Source organism: Platalea leucorodia, assembly GCF_965183815.1.
Source record: "Platalea leucorodia genome assembly, chromosome: 9".
NCBI lineage: Eukaryota > Metazoa > Chordata > Aves > Pelecaniformes > Threskiornithidae > Platalea > Platalea leucorodia.
In genome coordinates, this window is record NC_138831.1 from 47,666,623 (window position 1) to 47,684,400 (window position 17,778).

Here is a 17,778-nt window from a genome sequence, read left to right on the forward strand (position 1 = left end):
ACGAACCGTCGCCTTCTTTTCCTTTTTCGTGTTTTCTTATTTCTGCCTTTTGGTTTTCTCTTTCCCAGTACTGGCAGCCAGCTATCTCAGGGTTCAAATTTATCCATTAACACCAACCAAAACATCAACATAAAATCTGAACCAATTTCACCTCCCCGGGACCGCGTAACTCCCTCGGGGTTCCCGCAACAGCAGCCACAAGCGCAGCAGCAGCAGCAGCAGCAGCAGTCGCGGCAGGAATTGGGCCGCTCTCCTGTCGACAGCCTCAGCAGCTCCAGCAGCTCCTACGACGGCAGCGACCGGGAAGACCCGAGAAGCGACTTCCATTCACCTGTCGTGCTGGGAAGGCCACCGAATTCCGAAGACAGAGAGAGTCCATCGGTAAAACGAATGAGGATGGACACGTGGGTGACATAAACTCGCAGTGTTGCCTCTCCAGTTTTGTGTTCTCAAAATGAACTGTCCTGACATATCTAAATTTATAAATAAGGACATGAAATAAGTATATTTATATGTATATACATACATGCATATATATATCTTCACATGCATATATATGTGCTCGTGTGTGTAGCATACACAGAATCATCAGGCACTTATGACAAACTTCTTGTATAGCTGCAGATGTCCCATGGTAAAACGTAACAGAACAATCCTGTAGGTATTGATCTAGCCTGGCACTTACCTGGACTTGTCGTTTTAATAATATAACCTGTTTTGCAAGGAAACATTGTACCCGCGTTATAATCCTACCACACTAGATTGCCGAAACCGAGAGGGCTCGCCTGTAGTAACGTCCCTGTGTGTTTTATTCAAGCTGTATGGTTACTCGTAGTTAAGAAATAATGCTTTGTAGCAGCAGAGCAGTAGAAAAGCAGGAAGAAGAGAAAGCAATACTGTACATAAAATGACCTTTATATTACCCAACCTGGCATGGGTCTCTATTGCAGAGGGTGCATGGAGAAGGGCTGATGCTATAAGAAATAAAAAAAAAAAAACAAAAACCCTGTTTTGCACGTGCAAAAAAAAAAAAAAAAATAAAAATAGTGTATTGGGTCAAAGAAGTGATTTTTTTAATGAGTGAAAGAGAGACATAGAGAACTCGCATGAAATATTCAGAAAATATTAGCCTAGAAAATAGAACATTAACAAAATAAAATTAATATATTAAGTTATAATTGGAATATGTTTGACAAATTTGTTTTTACGTTCATACCTTTGAAAAATATAGAAACGGATTTTAGCTCATGTATATTTTATATTAAAGAAAACAATACCCTAATGAATTGAAGACTATATATAAAGTTATATACAGTACTTTTGAACACATTCTGCTATGAATTATTTATATAAGCCAAAGCTGTATGTTGTAGCTTTTTTGTAGAGTATAGTTTTATCTTATTTTGACTTTCTAGTTTTTGCTTTCAAAGATGAAAAGGAAAAACTTGCAGGCGGAACCTTGGGGGAAAAATAAGCCATGAACACTTATATGTAAATTTAAATTTGAGCCAAACTCTTTGTGTATATAGCATCCTAAATATATTATCACCTTTGGTGTAAGTACCTATGTATTGTACGTTCACCAGATTAAAAAGTATATTTTTGTGGATTGACGCCAACTTGAAAAAAGGCGAGGTCCTTATTAAGTAGAGTATTCACTGTTTAATATTTACTATTTTGTTAAATATACTGTACTTTCTTTGGATTTTAATTATTATTAATATTATTATCCAGATTTTTCAGAGGGTGTATAAAGGGGTTGTCCCCCTCACTGGTGGTGAATGTGTGCCGTTAAATTGTAATCTCTGTGCTGTATGGTTAAGCTTCATTATACATTTTATATATATGTATATAAATAGCAAAGTGGCAAAAAAAAAATCCAGTGTTAAGTTCATCCTGCATAAATATAAAAAATCTGTTACGACACATTTTAAGGCATCATTTTAAAGCTGCCTCTTCTGAGGAGGAAAAAAAAAAACGGTGGAAAAACTTGACCTAATTTCTCCTGCTAGGGAAATAACACATATCAGATGAGCACAAAAGGTTTTTTAAGTTGGTAAGTGGTTTGGGATGAAGCCTCGGCCTCCGCAGTAAATCTGCCGTTCCTCTCTGCCGCTTCGGTGACCCGGAGCGAGGAATCCGGCGGCTGTCGGCACGCGCTGGGAGCGGGTTTTGGTTCGTGCTTTGGTTCGGTGGCTCGAGCTCAGCTGTGCAGCCTGCCCGCGCCGGGACCAGGGCGGCCGGGGCCGGGCCGCCGCGCCTGGGAGCTTCAGGCCCCGCTCGGGCCAGTCCCTCGGAGCGGGCAAAAGCCGCGTTTGGGCACCAAACAAAAGTCTCGGGAGCCAGAACCCCGGCGTACCGGCTTGCGCCAGCCCGGGTTGGCGGAGCCCGTTCCGCGCTAGGGAGCGTTCTTGCCCTGTCGAAATCTGGTCTCCGTCCAGGTCCTTGCTCTGCGTCCCAGCGTCCCGGACGCGCGACCGCAGCGCTTTACTGGGAACCAAATTAAGTAGCCGCAGAAAAACCTTTCTGCTGGTCGTTCTGGGGAAGAAACTACAGTGCTGTTGTATCACCCAAACGCCTTTAAAGTTATCCCTGGCATTTATTAAATTTTTGCTTAGGCTTCAATTTTTTTCTTTTTTTTTTTGTAATTTAAAAAATCCGTTCTATGATACTGCAAGGTGGAGATGCGAGGGGGCCAGCTCTCTCCCGGGCTGCTCGCTTTAACGCGCGACTGAAGAAGGGTCAGTACTTCCAGCTCCTGTGGTCACGGGAACTTTAAAAACGTCCAGGTTTCAATTCCTTCGGCCACGCGCCCCTGGAAATTCCGCTCCGTTTGGTGCCGTTGGCTGTCGGTTACAGAAGCGGAGAGGAAAAGGAGACTTGCGAAGGGCAGCCCTGTTTCCGGAGGGACTGAAATCACTTACCACTTCAGAGAACCTTTTAATGCTCTGAGAAGTTATGTGATTTTTTCATTATTTATGCACATATATGAACTTTGCTGTACATCCGAGTGGGAGTTCTGCATTCACATTTACTGTCTATTTTCTTGTGTGCCTTATAAGATGGCTTTGCTGACTGTATCTCAATAGTCTTTATTTCTATGCAGGTTTTTAAACAGTACGGTTACTGTTTTCTTAAAGAAAAAAGCTACGTAAGGGTTAGAGTTTGTACTGAAATTGCACCAATGAATTAAAACCCCCAGTTCTTCAGAGCGGCGGCGGTGCCCCGAGCCCGCCCCAGCCCCGGCAGAACCAGGCTCCTCGCAGCCCTCCCGCCTCGGGGGGGTAAACGGGAGGCCTGATTTTTAGTAACGAGTCACTAACTTTGGAACATGCTTTTTTAGGAATTGTAAAAATGTTTTATAAAAAAAAAAAAAAAAAGACGACAGAGCACAGACATTTCAACAGGTAAAAAAATACTTTTTTTAATTAACTCTACTGACTGAAGTTGCAAGTGGATCCGATCCCAGCCTGAACCCATTCACGTCCGAGTGATTTGAGGTTTTTATCTGCTGTTGTGACAAATCACCTCTCCACCTCCGAGCTCTCGCTATGGTGTTTAAAAATACACGTTATCAGGGATTCGTCAGAGAAAAATGCTTTAGCCTTTCCTTTCACTTAAAGGACACTAATGCATCAGAAACTTGCGAATTACTGTGCGCACAAGAAATACATAGTAAATAAGGAACAAAATAACTCCTAACAATTACCACGGGAAGAAGTTAAATTAGAATGTGAAAGAAAGACTTAACAAATGTAAACGTTTAAATCTTAGTAGAAACTTTCTTCACTTTGCTGTGCAAGAGAACACTGCTTTGCTATATTTAAAATGGCTTTTTTAAAAGAGATTTATGTATTTGGTAAATGTTTGTAGTCAACAGTTCACAAAGAAGCTGTTCACGGTTTAATGATGATAAGCCGTTTGGCGGCACAAGCTGGACTTTGTTGCCATCCTTGAGACGAATCTTTTAAGAAAAAAATAAGTTAATCTCAATTTTTTTCCCTGAATGTGTTGTTTTTTCTTCAATATACAATAAATATTCTAGTGAACTTTTTATCAAATGGTTAAGAAAATGCTAGAGGTTGTTGTAAAATATTTGTATCCTGCATTCACTAAAGTAAAGATACTGGCTTTTACTGTGTACTCCAGCCTCTCTCGTGTTTGCAGAGCATGTTTTTGTCTGGCGCATCCTCGGGTTCAGCCTTGCAGCACTGGTTTTCAACGGCAGCGACGATTCTGGGACTCGGTGGGTGGGCGTGTGGGGGCTGCGGCTCCCCGTGCTTACGTTCAGCCCGAGACCTGATGCTCCGTCAGAACCGCATACAAAACGCGTGCAGAAGCCCCGGGCAGGCGCAGCCTGGTGCCCCTCTCCAGACCCTCACCTCTCCTTCTGCGGCCGTCGCCCCGGTTCCGCGCTGGGGTGAGCGGGGCAGAGGGGAGCTGCCGGGGTGGCGGCTGCGGGCAGAGTTGCACCACGCAGCGCGGCCCCCGTCCCCTCGCTGCTCTGCCTCGGCGGCCGCAGTTCTGCGTTTTGCAACCTGCAGTAAGGAAGCGGCGCCGGCCCGCGAGCTCGCTGCAGCGGGACGGGGCTCTGGGGAGCAAACATCCTCCGCCCGAGAAGAACCCCGGTAGAGTAAAGGCGTTCGCGTGCATCCTGTTTCTAGCGTCAGGCGGGGATGCTGCGAGGCACGAAGGCAGCGCGCGGGGGGCTGCGGCCTGGGCCCGTGGTGGTGACAAAAAAAAAAAACAGGCGCAAGCCGCCTGGGGTGGGTGGTGCCCCTTGTGCTTTTATTTGTTTGCTTTATTTAAAAATGTAATAATCCCCCCTTCGAACAAAGAGAGATACATTTCCTTCACAGAAGAAAAATACAAGGGTTTTTTTTCAGTATAAGATACTTCAGAGTCCTCATTTACAAAAGTTAGGTTCCCTCAGGCTTTCCTGAGCACTTTTTTTTGACAGTTGCAGGAAACACAGGTTATCGTTACGACGTCGTACGGTTCTGCCGGCTTGGCCGGGAAGCCTCAATCCCATCTCCCCCTCCCCACGCAGACTCCGTCCGTCTGCTCTGCCTCGGGCCAGGAAGAGACGGCGTCTGTGCGACACCAGCCCACGCCGCGGCTCTCGCCTTCGCTCACGGAGCTGTAAGCAACACCAAACCCACCCGAACCCCAAGCAGCCGCTCGCAAGCCCCCCGGCAGCGCTGCTCCGGCCTCGCTCACGCCCCGGCAGGGCTCGGTGGCAGCCGGGGAAAGGCCCCGTCCCGCCGGCGGGGCAGGGCTGAACTCTGGAGGACAAAACACCCCCGGCTCTGCCCTCGCCTCAGGAGTGGCGGCGGCTGCCAGCTCAGCGGCTGGGGACCAGCCGAGCCCCGTGCAAGTGGCCCAGGAAAGGGCTGGGACCCGTGCTGGAGCAGAGCCCGCCGCTCTCAGCTGCCTGCAGCTCATGTCGGACCGTGGGCTCCAGGTTTCATGCAACTGTGCTGCAAAAATACCTCGGCGTGTGGTGCTAGGAGAGAGTTTACGTCCACCAGCAGGCCCTGAATTTGCTGAATTACATTTTTAAGACAAATTTTTCTACGCAGCAAAGCTCCCCCAAGCCTCGTTTTCTACTCCCTCCTATGATGTGGTGTTTACTGACTCGTCCTGAACAGCACAGAGCTCAGGCGTACCGACAGCTCGGGACCCCCCCAGCCTCCGAAGCCTCACTGGCCTTTGCTACACCCTCAGAAGCTTTTAAATGCAAACGTCAGCAGGTCACAGAAATGTTTAACCTGCAGCAGCCTCCCAGGCCCCTCCGTAAAGGATTTACACTGCTTTCCATGACTCTAAGGTAACGCAGGGCTGCTTTCCTGGACCTTGCAAATTAAGTGCAGCTTAGCAACGCTCTCTCACGTGAAGACTACAAACACAGAAACGCAAATCAATGGCTGCAATTGGGTGTTTGAAATGCACCATTACGGATTTTGTTTTTTTTTTCCCCCCAAATAAAGTAACACCGGCTAGATCCGCCCCCAACAAACGAGCCTTTGAGAAGCGCGTACTACGTACCACAGGCCTAACGCTACTCTCTCGTCCTCCTCCCATACCCTCTGGCCGTCTGCGGTCACGCTGAGGCACTGGCGCTGGAGCAGCACCCTGGCGAAAGCAGGGATTCAGCACTGAGCGCCGCCTGCAGAGCCCCCGGCTGTCACGAGCAGGCTCTGAAGTTCATCGAGGAGGAGCGGGCTGGGCTCACCCTTCCCGGTGGCGGGCTTGACGCATCCTAATGAACACAGCTTAAACGTTTGCTCAAAAGGATGAAAAGGTGAGGTGCCACGGCACTCCTCGCTTAACACAGCAGAAGTCATCATTTTAGGGTTAAGTATGCCGACACTGCCATGGTCTGCAAGAGATAATGCCAGTTCAGAGAAAAAGAAGAGTCCCCGCTTCTACTCTAAGTAAAAAGTGTTTCCTTAAAATGCAAACAACCCCCAAACTTTCCAATCGCATTAATACTACACTCTTGATCTCAGCAGCAAAAGATTTGCTTCTTAAGACAAGGCATTAAGAAATACCTGAAGCAACCAAGATGAGTAAATTGCTACAAAATACTTGCCCTCAGCAGCGTTCACGAACGTTACGCCAGCTGCCCGATGATCTTTATAAGCAACAAAGCATCCTTATTCTTCCATAACATCACAGCACCTCACTTTCAGCCAAGTTCAGGATTACAACATCAGCTACTTAAAAAAATAAAAAACATCTTGCATTGTTATCCCCCTGAATGCACTCGAGTCAGAGGCACTGGCGTACGGGCTGCAGTGCCGGGAGGAGAGGCCGTATTTGGCTGCCTCTCCCCCTCAGGATTCTTTTTCTCCAACTGAGTTCTGTGGTAATTTCCCTTCCAATCCATCTGTAGAAATATTTGAGGTTAGTGTTGTGTTGGAGGTATGGGCCACCAGGCCTTGTGTTTTAAAATAGATGATATAAAATACTGGCAGGACAATTCCTATCAGGAGCATAATAAAAACTGCGTTCCACCACTGGATTCCACAGTCCGCACCATTACTGGTCTTCTGCTTCCCGGACTGGGGCAGCGGCCTCTCCAGCGCGTCCACGCAATACTCTGCGTTTAGCTGGACCTCCGCCTGCACCGCGTCCTGAATGCTCTTGTCAATCCCCTTGAAGTAGTCGCTCAGGCGCCTGCCATCAGCAGAGCTGCTCGCACCGTCGTCGGGGTCCGGTAAGTCCACGAGCGTCAGGCCGCTCTGGGAGGGCGCCGTCAGGAGCGGCCTCAGTTCTCTGCCGTTCTCCGTTAACAGCCCGTGGGTCTTCACGGGGATCTTGATGGACTTTAGCGCATATAAGTCCTGCTCCCGGATGAAGTTGTTGACACGTTTGATATCCGCAACCTACAGAATCCAAAAAGGACAGGAACATTAGTGCAGGAGAACCGGGCCTTCTACCAGAACCGAAGCAGGCAGTAGCTACAAAACCAGTGTACAAGCAGCAGCCAGAAGATAAAAGCAAGCCCTGGCTGCAAATGGCTGAGTGCTTTGCAGAGATTTCCCAGCTGTTCCAGGGATGCTCTGGGTCCTGCAGGATAGAGACGTCCCCTATTAAACCAATATCTACAACCTCCTCTGGTGCTCCTGTATCTCCTCTCATAGGCTGTATTTTGCTTAATATTGTTTTTCCTTCCTTTTGCTTTCTTTACCCTTCTCTCACTTACTTTCTAATCCAAGTTAAGGCAAGAAAAGTCTTTATAACAGTTCCTTTTAAAGATAGTCTTCATACCTTAAACAATTCATGAGGAGTGTTTAAGGTGAGAGGACAACATCAATACGAGCAGGGAAAATCCTCCTCCTGCTCGGAAAACGATTTCAGAGCGAACAGAGCTCCATCTTTGGAGCGTACCACAGTTTTCAAAGCAAGATCACAGCCGGGCAGAGAGCAGGCGAGCCTCTCTCCCACACAGGCATGAGCACCCTTTGCTCGGGTGCCCAAGCACCACCCCTCTTCTGCACTCGGCCACTCCACACAGCTCATTTCTCCACAGCTGGTAAATGCTCCTGCCGAAGGGGCGCTTACGGCAATAACCTCCGTGCGTCTGTGATCATCTTTGGCTGCTCGTGTGCGGGGTCTCCACCTGTGACTGGTATTCCCACCCAGCTCGGTGATGCAAACAGCAGTAAGAGGAGCAAGAAAGAACAAACCATACGTACAGCGCAAGTCACAAGGACAGCCGGTATCAAAGAAAAGACAAAGGCAAGGCAGCGTTTCTTTGTTTAATGTTAAATAAAGAGAAGACAGCTTAATACAGTGCGCACTGACAACCACCTAATAAGTCAGTACATGAACTCCTCAGTTGCCCTAAATCCTGTGTCAAAGAAAACAAACAAACAGGACTGTCAACGGGTGCGAGGAGCTCTCCAGAGCAGCCAAGGAGACACGAAAGAACCTCAAGGGAAAGGCTGGAGGATGCAAAACAAAGATAACAGCAAGACCCCAAACCTAAGAGAAAGGCAACACAAACAGGTTAACCACCTGCGACATATCACACAGGACAGTACGAGGACTGCACTTTTGGAAAAAGTTTGATTCGTTCTTTTAGAAATCTCGCAGATCACTGTATGAACTGCATTCACAAGCTTGAGGCTACCAACGGAACTGGGGAACTAAACCCAAGAAAGTGATTGACTTCCTCAGCAAACGTGCAAGTGCCCTCAGCGCCAAAATCACCGATAGTTCAGGGCAAAGATCTCCTTTTAAAAGGCAACACACGAATACACCAGAAGGGAGCCTGAACACCTCCTTTGCCATTGCAACAGACGTTCAGGGCTACTGGCAGGCTGTGCCGCTGCCAGGAGCGGGCAGGGACCCCCAGCAGCAGAGGAGGTGCCAAGGGGAAGGCAGGCCTCCCGCCCCTGCAGGGAGCTCCCACAGGCCCAGGGCCTGCACTTTTCTCTGCAAAGCTTGAGAAATCTGAAAATGGGACGTTTAATCTAGATCCTAATCTGGTGCCCCCGAGGCGAAGGGAATCCTCAGTTGCTGGTTCAGACTCCTCACAGTTTGCCCAACATCAGGACTTAAACCCCACAAAATTATTTAACTAAGTATACATACAAACAACAACCTCACCCAAAGCCTCCTAACTGAGGTGGTGCTTCAATTTTTTGCTTTGTTCCAATGAAAGCAAATTATTGGGACAGTAAATATCCCCCTCAGTGTCTGCAATCAAACACTGCAGTGTTGTGCTAAGGATCTAGAAACAGAAAGTGGAGCAGCACTCATGCAGAAACAACAAACAAAGCTGATGGGAAGCATGCAAGAGCACTTGGCTGCACAAGCCATTTAAGCTTATTTTCTGTACTCATTTTTTTGGCTGCAGTGAGCTCCTCTTGTCCCAGCTAAGAACAATGCCAAAAGCAGGCCAGGACTATAAATGGTCAAGAGTAAAAATGAGAATTTTAAAGTGCTTTGCATCTCTGCCAAGTTATCTGTAGCACACACAAAGCTATTTGTTGCACTGTCTTAATACCCCCACCCCAAGTAGGCCCTGATGATTCTGAAACCAAGGGTAAGTCCTCACTGATTTCACAGAGAAGCTCATCCTGGATTTTTTTAAACACAGTTGCATATACTTGTGGCTACAAATCTTTCTCACTGATGTCCTGGTAGCCTTTCAGGAGCTGCCTAATTGTGCAAGTAAACCAAAGTACATCGAAATCTATCGGCTCCAGTCTGTAATCAAACAAATACACAGATCTCCAATAATAAGCATTTCTGTACCTCTTCAATTTAACTGGAACAAGTCAGAAGTGCCCTTTCTGGAAGGGAGGCAGGCCGTAGGACAATTTTTTTCCTATGGGAGGAGAACATTGACTAGCCGGTCCCTCCCCATCAGCTTGCCTTCCCCACCGGACAAGCCCAGCAGCCTTCAGGAGGGCAGGCAGAGCGGATCTACCCACACCCGCTGCGGCCGAAAGGCTGTGGGAGCGGGGCAGCAGAGGAGGCAGACGAGCAATGGTGGCAGGGACAGGACTGAGCCCTCCTGAGTTGCAGTACAGGGGGCACAGCTGGCTTCTTCATGCCATAAACCAAAAGAGTCGTTCAGAATCTTCCTTCTTTGGGTTCACCAAACTGCTGTGATTTGGCGTAAGTGGCAGTAACAACGCAATTGCTACTGCTTAGAGATGAGATGAGCGCATACGACTACAAAGTCAACCGCTGTAGCTCTGAGTTCTCATGCTCTACCGGTGCCAATCAAGGCCTATTCAAGTCCTGCCAGACTCACTTCTTCACAGGCATCAGGCTCGTCAGCAGAACCTAGAAGGGTTTCTTTTTTTGTTTTGTTTTTGTTTCTAAGGGAATGGGATGGGAGGAATTGTCGCAATTCCTCTAAGCTCTCTTACTTCAGCTGCAGCGCACAGCTGTGCTGTTAAGCAAGGCAGACTGCAATAGTATTGCAGCAGTTGAGCCAGTACTGTATCATTATCCCCATCCAGGTCACTGTCCAATTGTTTGCATCATGGAACTTCTTAATCACAGTCTAGCTCGCAGATAAAGGAGGCTCTAAAAATACAGTTCTAACTGCTAAACAACAGGGTACTTCTAACGTTCAGATCAGGTAATTAAACTTTTCAACAGTTTTTCTATAAAGCTCTCTGCTTTGGAACAAAGACAATGTATTCTGTAGTATGTTCCAACTCCAGAGAAAATGCACCGTGCACACGCACTCCCTTCCGCCTGCAGATGGCTGAACCGCACACGCTTCTGGGTACGACAGCGAGCAATCAAAACCCACATGCACAGACAGCACCTGGCCTCTGTGACCCGGGCTTTGGCACCTCTCCTTCTGCAAGCCCACCCCTGTTAGACTTGGGCCTTCCTTGCAATAAGTAAGCTCATACCTTTCAAAAAATAAATGTAAAAAAAACCCCAAGCCAGACCCCACCGGAGCGGCATTTCTTTGTACTGTTCAGTTTGCTTCAAAACCTGTATGCTCCTTGAGAGCACAGCTCTCACCTTCATTGCTGTACTCAGCTTCCTACTTTTTGCCCTCACTTAAATAACTAAGTACAAATCATGACTGCTACACTGCACAGTCACCCAAATTAAACAGGAAAGCAGGTCGCGCAGGGTGTGGGGCTGATGATAACGTCTTCCTAGGCTTTTAGCTGAAGAACTCTTGTTCATTTGTTTGTTTGTGCCTTTCTCCGGCTCAGTTTCACCCAGATATTGACCATTCGTGGAATACTCAGTGCAAACACTTTTCAGTGTCAAAACTATTAGGCAACAGCATGCCTTCCTGTAATTCTGGAAACTAAGCTACGCATAAAACACCTCGAAAGTAATTAAAGCCAAACAAACAAGAGATAGCTCTTACTTTACAACCATACTGCAGGGCTAGCTTGTTAAGATTATCATCCTCTGTAATCTCTCGTTCCAGAAGTACCACATCTCCAACTCTGTCGCGAGAAGCGCTGCACCGCTGCTGCTCCTTGCCCCTCGGTCGCAATTCCGTAACATTGAGTTCCTCCTCTGATGACTCTTCTGAATCAGACTGGCCATTGGGAAACACATACACCTGCCTGCCCGGGTAATTATGGATGGTGACAGGAGCCTGGAAGGATCTTGTCCGGCTCTCATTCAGCCTCATCTTTTATACCAGCACCTGGAAGAAAAAACAGACATTTTTCATTTCCTAAATACCTGTATTTATTTCTTAGCATGGAAGATGTGGGGGAATGGACAAAAAGCGCAGTAGCGCTTTTTTTGTTGCGCTTTTTTTGTTGCGCGTGCGCACACACACACACACACACACAGAGCTGTCCTTCTACCCAGAGCTTCTCGGGGCAAACCTAAAGGATGCCACTGTAGCAGCAACGACAGAAATACTAGAAACCTTATGTACACAAACTGCCAACAATGGGCACATTATTTTCAAACTTTTTTTTTGTCTACCTGTGGACAAACCACTATATAACTCTACTTTGCTACACATCTTAAAGACTACTTTCTATAATTTCATAAAACAAGCAGCAGAGTCACTTGATCTGAGAGTCTTTAACTCTGGTTAAAAAAAAAAATAATCCATGGAGCCATTAGACTGGAACCACCACATCAGATCTCCTACCAATATACATTAAAAACTGGCCAATGTTATCCTTTACGTTACTTTTCCAGAAGTCCTTAATTCTCTACGCTTTAAGAATCCACATTTTAATTTCATGGAAGTGCACTTCTTTTTTTTTTTTTTTGTTTCAATAAGGACAGCTCAAGCCACACTTAACTTCAACCTGAATGCTAAGGCCATTTTGTTGTATAAAGACAAGAACCTGCCTGAGCACTTTGCTTTAATTACTGCTAGGCCTACAGCAGCAAGTTATTAGGAAGCTACTTTCTTTTCTCCTTCAATCCCCAGCTCCACAATTTGTTGTCAGAGTCAGGTACAGGTAAGAAAAACCCCCCATTCTCACAGAACTCCACTGACCTTAATATTCTCAGTCTAGCCATTAGGGATTCTTATGGTGAAACCACTACCATTTGATGCCATTTCATTAGCACTGAGCACGGCACGCAGCTGTGCCAGAGGAGCTTAGGCTCGACGGCCGCGGTCTCCCCGGACGCTCCCGTGGGACACCCCTGCCTCGAGATAAGCCGTAAGCCTCCCCCGAGGGCGCTCCCGCCGCACTTCACCTTTCGCTTCCCCCCAGAGAGGGACAAAACTCTTCTCCAGCCCGGCTCCGGCCGCCCCAGCCCGGGTCGGGCAGGCAGGGTGACGGCCGGGCTCCCGCCCCGCACCAACCCAAATGGCGAACGGGCTGCCGGCACCACAGGGAGGCAGGAGCCCGCCTCCCCGCGCCCCCTCCCCGCTCCGGCAGGGCAGAGGGGCACCCCCACCCCGGGATGGGCGCTCCGCTCCCCCAACCGCTCCCGGGGCCGGCGGCAGCGTCTCCGCAGGGCGAGGGCCCCGCACCGACCCCCTCAGCGCCTCAGGGGAGCCCCGGGCCCCTCAGCGCCTCAGGGGAGCCCCGGGCCCCTCAGCGCCTCAGGGGGGGCCCGCGCCCCGCAGGGCCCCGCTCCCCTCAGCGCCTCGGGGGGGGCCCGCTCCCCTGGTCCGCGGCGGGCGGTCCCTGCCCCTCTCCCCGCAGCCCCCGCGCCCCGAGGGGCGGCCGGGCCCCGTCCCCCGTGGCGGACCCTGCCCCGAGCCCCCGGCACTGACCCGCCGCTCGCCGGCCATCGGCCACACGCACCAACCTAGCCCCGAATCTTGCCCAGCTCTCCTCCCATTGGCTAACAGCGCCGGAAGGCGGGACCCTCAGCCCCGCCTAGCCAATGGGTGGCGGAGAAAGGCGGTGGAGCGAGGTTGGTTGAGCGGTCAGCACGGAACGTGTCGGCGGGAGGGCGGGCCCCACTTAAAGGGCCCGCGGCCCTGGGCCCAGCCCGGGCGAGACCGGTGCGCGAAGCGCTCGCCAGAGCGGGGAGACAACGTGCGTCTGTACAGCCCCGCGTGTGGTGCCAGTGCAGTGACACACCTCACCCTGATGTACCTACAGGGGTAATGAAATCTCAGTTATTACATTGTCAATATATCGATCACACGCACACATATCCCATCTATAGTGGACCCGGCCTCATTTTGGGAGTGCCGAGGCATTGCTGGCGGGGTGGCGTGGCCAGTCCGGGCCTCGCGCTGCTCGCCATTGCTCGGCGAGGCTGGCGAGGGCACGTGGGCGCCGTTCCCGTGCCCGCGCCGACGCGCGTACCGCCGCGGCGCGTCCCCTGCCAGCCAGCCTCGCTCGCCAGGCTGCCTCCAGACGCGCGGCGCTGGCGGTTTGTGATTTCCACGATCAGCCTTTTCCCTCGCGTTTTGTGGCTAGCACGTGGCACCGCCTCGCTGCGCCCCGCGTACGGCCACAGCTCCCGGTGCCGCGTCCCCCCTCCAGCCGCGCCGCCCCACGGACTCGCCGCTCGCGCTTGGCTCCAGCCGCGGCGAAGCCGGTGCCTGCAGAGCCGCTGGTGGAGCTGACGAGGTGTGTTCTGCACTGGTATGTTTTCCTTGGCCCATCCCCGCTCGGGGCTTGTGTTTAAAAAACAAGCTCAGGACAAATCTTTAACAAGTTCCACATGCGAAGCTTTTCTGGGGCGGGGGGGAGAGGAGGAATATTTCCTCATAGCTGGTTGCAGGAATGAACCGGGTACCGCTCGCCCCAAGGGTCTCTTGCGAGGGACGGCCTTGGGGCTTTGCTCAGAAGCCTGAAGCTGGGCGCTCTTTGCGCTAAAGGAGATGGACAAACCTACCTTTAAGTGAAATTAAAGCTACGCGCGTTTGCCAGCTATCCCTTTGCCTTCTCTCGTGCAATCCGGGTGCTGGAAACAGGGAAGGCAAGAGGGGAGAGTATTTCCTCTCCAGCTCTTGGTACCTCTAGGTTAGATGCAACATCGGTTGATAAATGTCACACTGGAGAGGAAGGCAGGCTCCCCAAGCATCAATGTTATTTTTTTAAGCAACAGTGCTCCCTCACGGCTCTCGCTGGCCCACACATCTTTGTGGGGCTGAGTGATTTCGGCAGGGCTGGAAGGGCAGTGGGCGAGTGGCCAGGCAGGGCCGTGGCCGAGCCCAGCTCCCCCGAGCAGCCGGCCAGCACCCCATCTCCGAGCAGGTGGTAGGATTTCCTTCCCTCCATCCCTGGGCCAGCTCATCTCATGAGCAGATGATTTTTGGGGCTTGGCCAGCTTACGTACTTTTCTGACCCAACAGACGGTGGATTTAGTGTGCTGGAGAGGGCTCTGCAAGCGTGGGGACTAGATGAGACATGCCAAAATGCCTTCCCTGAGCCACTTATAATCTCTCCGTGAGTACTGAGGTTTAAAAGTTACAAGTAATAGTCACGCTTTGTCAAACAAATACAGGTTACTCAGGGTAACCTGCTCAAACCTGGAAAATACAACTGCTAAGGTGATCTGGAAACGCGGGGGAAACAACCAGACTTTGCTGACAGAGCTAAGTCTGGGCTGGCTTACTTGTCCTTAACTGTCATTTACTGCTTATTATTTTTCTAACTTTTAAAATATGAGGGAGAATTATTGATTGATCTCATGGAAAGACACCAGGAAATGTAGATGGGAAATTGCTTCATCCTACAGCTGAAAGATCCTTACAGAATCCTTACAAAGAAGGTGGTTTTCTCCCAACTGTTGGGATGAAACAGCTGTTAAGAAAATCAAGCAAAAAAGCTTTTAGTAGTCGGACTTAGAATCACTTCCCTTCTCGGATTTGTCTACACAAATCGTGAACGTGGAAATACAGAAGTACTCAACTGGCGTCAGTTGATGGCAAATAATTCATGCTCATTTGTGCGTTTGTACAGGCTGAGCCGGACGTTTGCTTGCAGTCCTGTCCTGGAAGAAATGCGTGCGGTGTCCAGACTATCTCGCACACACGTGCCCTGTAACACAACGTAATGGGTAATCTGTCACCGAGATTTAAACATCCGTGCACAGACAAACCTGCACGTTTCTCTATTGTCTCTCATACATACTGACCTCTTTTCTGTCTGTCCACAAAGTCTTCCAGCGGTCCTAATGGAGAAAGAATTAAAGCCTTAGGAGAAAACCTGCCAATTTAGAGCCTTTCAGGCCTTCATTATCAAGAGGAAAAGACAGAAGAAAGGCCCGTTTCTGTTTTTTTTTTGCCTTCATGGGCACTCACACTGCCAATGTGCTTCCCGCCTTTTATGGGAAATTAAAACAGCTCAGGATTTTTTTTTCTCTATGGAAGATTCTGCAGGGACCAGCTCTGCACTAGTTCATGGAAAGGTCCTTCACCTTTCTTGCTTCCAGGAACCTGACATACAACTCTAGTGGTGCCTAAATAGGACCCAGATGGATCTTGACAAATTCACTTCAAGCAGGACATGGAGAAGCTCCCAGTCCATTTTCTGGTGGTTTCTAGACCTAAGGCATTACATAGACATAAACCACCCCAGCACTGCGGCAGCACTGTTTGCCCGTAGCAGCAGGACCCCAGGTACCTGCTGCTGTTGTGGTCCCATGAAATGACTCTGCTCTCCCTCCCAGCGGTCTGTCTGCAAGAAATTTATGCTGCAAAAGGATCACAGTCCCTGCGAGAATTTACTGCTTTAAACATGTAGCATTCTTGAGCTATAGGACTTTACAAGATTCCTGATATCTTGGCCTAAAATTCACACGGCAGCTGTGATATGTTTTACCAGGCCTGAATAGGGAAATGACAGGGAATTAGTTTCCATTTGCTGAGTGCAGCCCTGCCCCTTCTGCCCTCTGGGACCTTCAAGCTATCGTATTGTACCTTAAAATATTATAATTATTCTCACTTCAGCAAGAAATCTGCCTCTAGCAGAGTGGGATAATTTCACTATAGGTAGTTAATCCAACAAGGATTTATTACACTGAAAAAAACACCACAACAGAACACTTTTCAAAATGTTTTAGATACCTGTCTGCTTTTTCCAGGCTTTTTCAGTTTGAGCATCCTCCGCTGATCTTTCCATTTACAACAGCTGAAGTCCAGCCTTGTGTCCTTTCCAGACAGCTTTTGCTGACTCCCTGGCCTTTCCTGGGCCATTTCACTTTGCAGCAGAATAGCTCAACTCTGCACCTCAGAACAGCTTATCCTTCCTGGTCCTCCAAGCCCGACTGCTCCCCACCACATTTTGTGTAAGCCAGGTTTGTTCAAACCAAAGCAGAGAGACGCGGTGGCCTGTGAGCAATCAGCAGATACATCATGTCAGACCCGGTCGCCAAGTGAACTGAGGGATGTGTCTGCTCAGCGGCTTTGTTACTGCAAATGTTACTGCTTCCCAGCGGCCTCACCATGCTGAAGCTCAAACGATGCAAACTGTGGTCAGCATGAAGAATATGGTAATTCTTAACAAGAAATAACGGTCCATTTTGTAGGAGAGGTGCTGTTGGCTCTGGGCCAGTTGCATGAATGATGTCATCATTCCAAATAATTGAAATATTTTTGTTGTTAGCAGATAGACTGTGAGAGCTGCAAAGCCCCAAACAACTGAAGTCTGTCTGAGAGCTGAATGGCTCAGTCATTATACACATTCAATGAACATAAGGGTCATACGTCCCCTGAATTTCAGGAAGAAATCCTCCTACCCCGACTGACATCAATGCAGAGGGCAACAGAACTGAGAAAGTCTGCTCATTTTTGCTTAATCCAAAGTAGCAATGTGTCCATGGTGCTGGGCACCAGCCAGCATTCACATCGATGCAAGCTCCTTCCCAGGGAACGTCAGTTAATCACTGATAAAGAATCAAAACTTTAATGAACGTCTCGGTTGGGGCTTTCCGAAGAGAGCATAATCTAGAATAGGGCTCTCCTCTCCTTACTCTCCTTGTCCCTGCAATCCATGTAAGCTCTTCCTCAGATCCAGAATTCCTGTTCTTTTCATCACTTTGGTTTTGTCCCTCTTTCTTTTTTTCAGGCTCACTTCAGAAGTGTCAGAAGCATCAGACACATATTCCTTGTGTCTGTCTTTGCTTCTCTTTAAGCAGTCTTCTAAACTCTGCAATAAAATCTATTGTTTGGATTTCGGCTTATTCAGTGATAGTCTGCTTTTCCCCTTGGGAAACTAATAACTTAATGTGCAACTCACAGAAAGCAGCTCCAGTCTCTCTTGCACTGGTATTAATTAACTCGCCTGCCCAGAGATGGGCCATTTCACACATCCGTGCACACGTTGCTCGTCGGTGCTAACTGATGCTCAGGCTACAGCTGCTCAGGCTGGCATCTGATGGCTT

General features: G+C 49.1%; 2 protein-coding genes and 1 long non-coding RNA gene across 13 annotated transcripts in view; 1 reads left to right on the top strand and 2 right to left on the bottom strand.

Moving 5' to 3' along the window:
* The window catches only part of MEF2A (myocyte enhancer factor 2A), a 99,075-nt gene extending 97,916 nt beyond the window's left edge, over positions 1–1,159 (top strand). For all 8 annotated transcript variants that reach the window (XM_082321151.1, XM_082321157.1, XM_082321150.1 and 5 more), the window contains one exon: positions 69–1,159. In XM_082321151.1, coding sequence (XP_082177277.1) covers positions 69–417 — 349 coding nt within the window. In that variant the 3' untranslated portion in view covers positions 418–1,159. The remainder of the gene's footprint in view (positions 1–68) is intronic.
* On the bottom strand, positions 429–13,293 carry LYSMD4 (LysM domain containing 4). Of its 4 annotated transcripts, none has more exons than XR_014229159.1 (4): positions 13,208–13,293; positions 11,369–11,656; positions 6,049–7,391; positions 429–473 (listed from the first exon to the last, which is right to left on the bottom strand). XR_014229159.1 is itself a non-coding variant. In XM_082321158.1 (3 exons), exons 2-3 carry the CDS (start codon positions 11,639–11,641, stop codon positions 6,840–6,842), a joined length of 825 nt encoding a protein of 274 aa, XP_082177284.1. In that variant the 5' UTR covers positions 11,642–11,656; positions 12,476–13,023; the 3' UTR covers positions 6,049–6,839. The 4 variants fall into 4 exon arrangements, 1 of the variants encoding a protein (XP_082177284.1); XR_014229160.1 differs by lacking the exon at positions 429–473 and having other exon boundaries at positions 5,997–6,135; positions 6,236–7,391; XR_014229161.1 differs by lacking the exon at positions 429–473 and having other exon boundaries at positions 6,049–6,382; positions 6,596–7,391.
* A 2,017-nt stretch (positions 13,294–15,310) lies between these two features.
* LOC309594821 lies at positions 15,311–17,090 on the bottom strand. Its single transcript, XR_014229163.1, has 3 exons — positions 16,463–17,090; positions 15,532–15,567; positions 15,311–15,434 (listed from the first exon to the last, which is right to left on the bottom strand). It is a non-coding gene; the product is annotated as an uncharacterized lncRNA (long non-coding RNA).
* Positions 17,091–17,778: the final 688 nt, after the last annotated feature.

What these genes read in the sequence shown, in the direction of transcription:
- LYSMD4 (XM_082321158.1), bottom strand. Translation starts at nt 11,641, where the DNA reads ATGAGGCTGAATGAGAGCCGGACAAGATCCTTCCAGGCTCCTGTCACC. An exon ending in CCCTGCAGTATGGTTGTAAA is followed by an intron (nt 7,392 to 11,368) that starts GTAAGAGCTATC and finishes TGGATTCTGTAG; the next exon opens with GTTGCGGATATCAAACGTGT.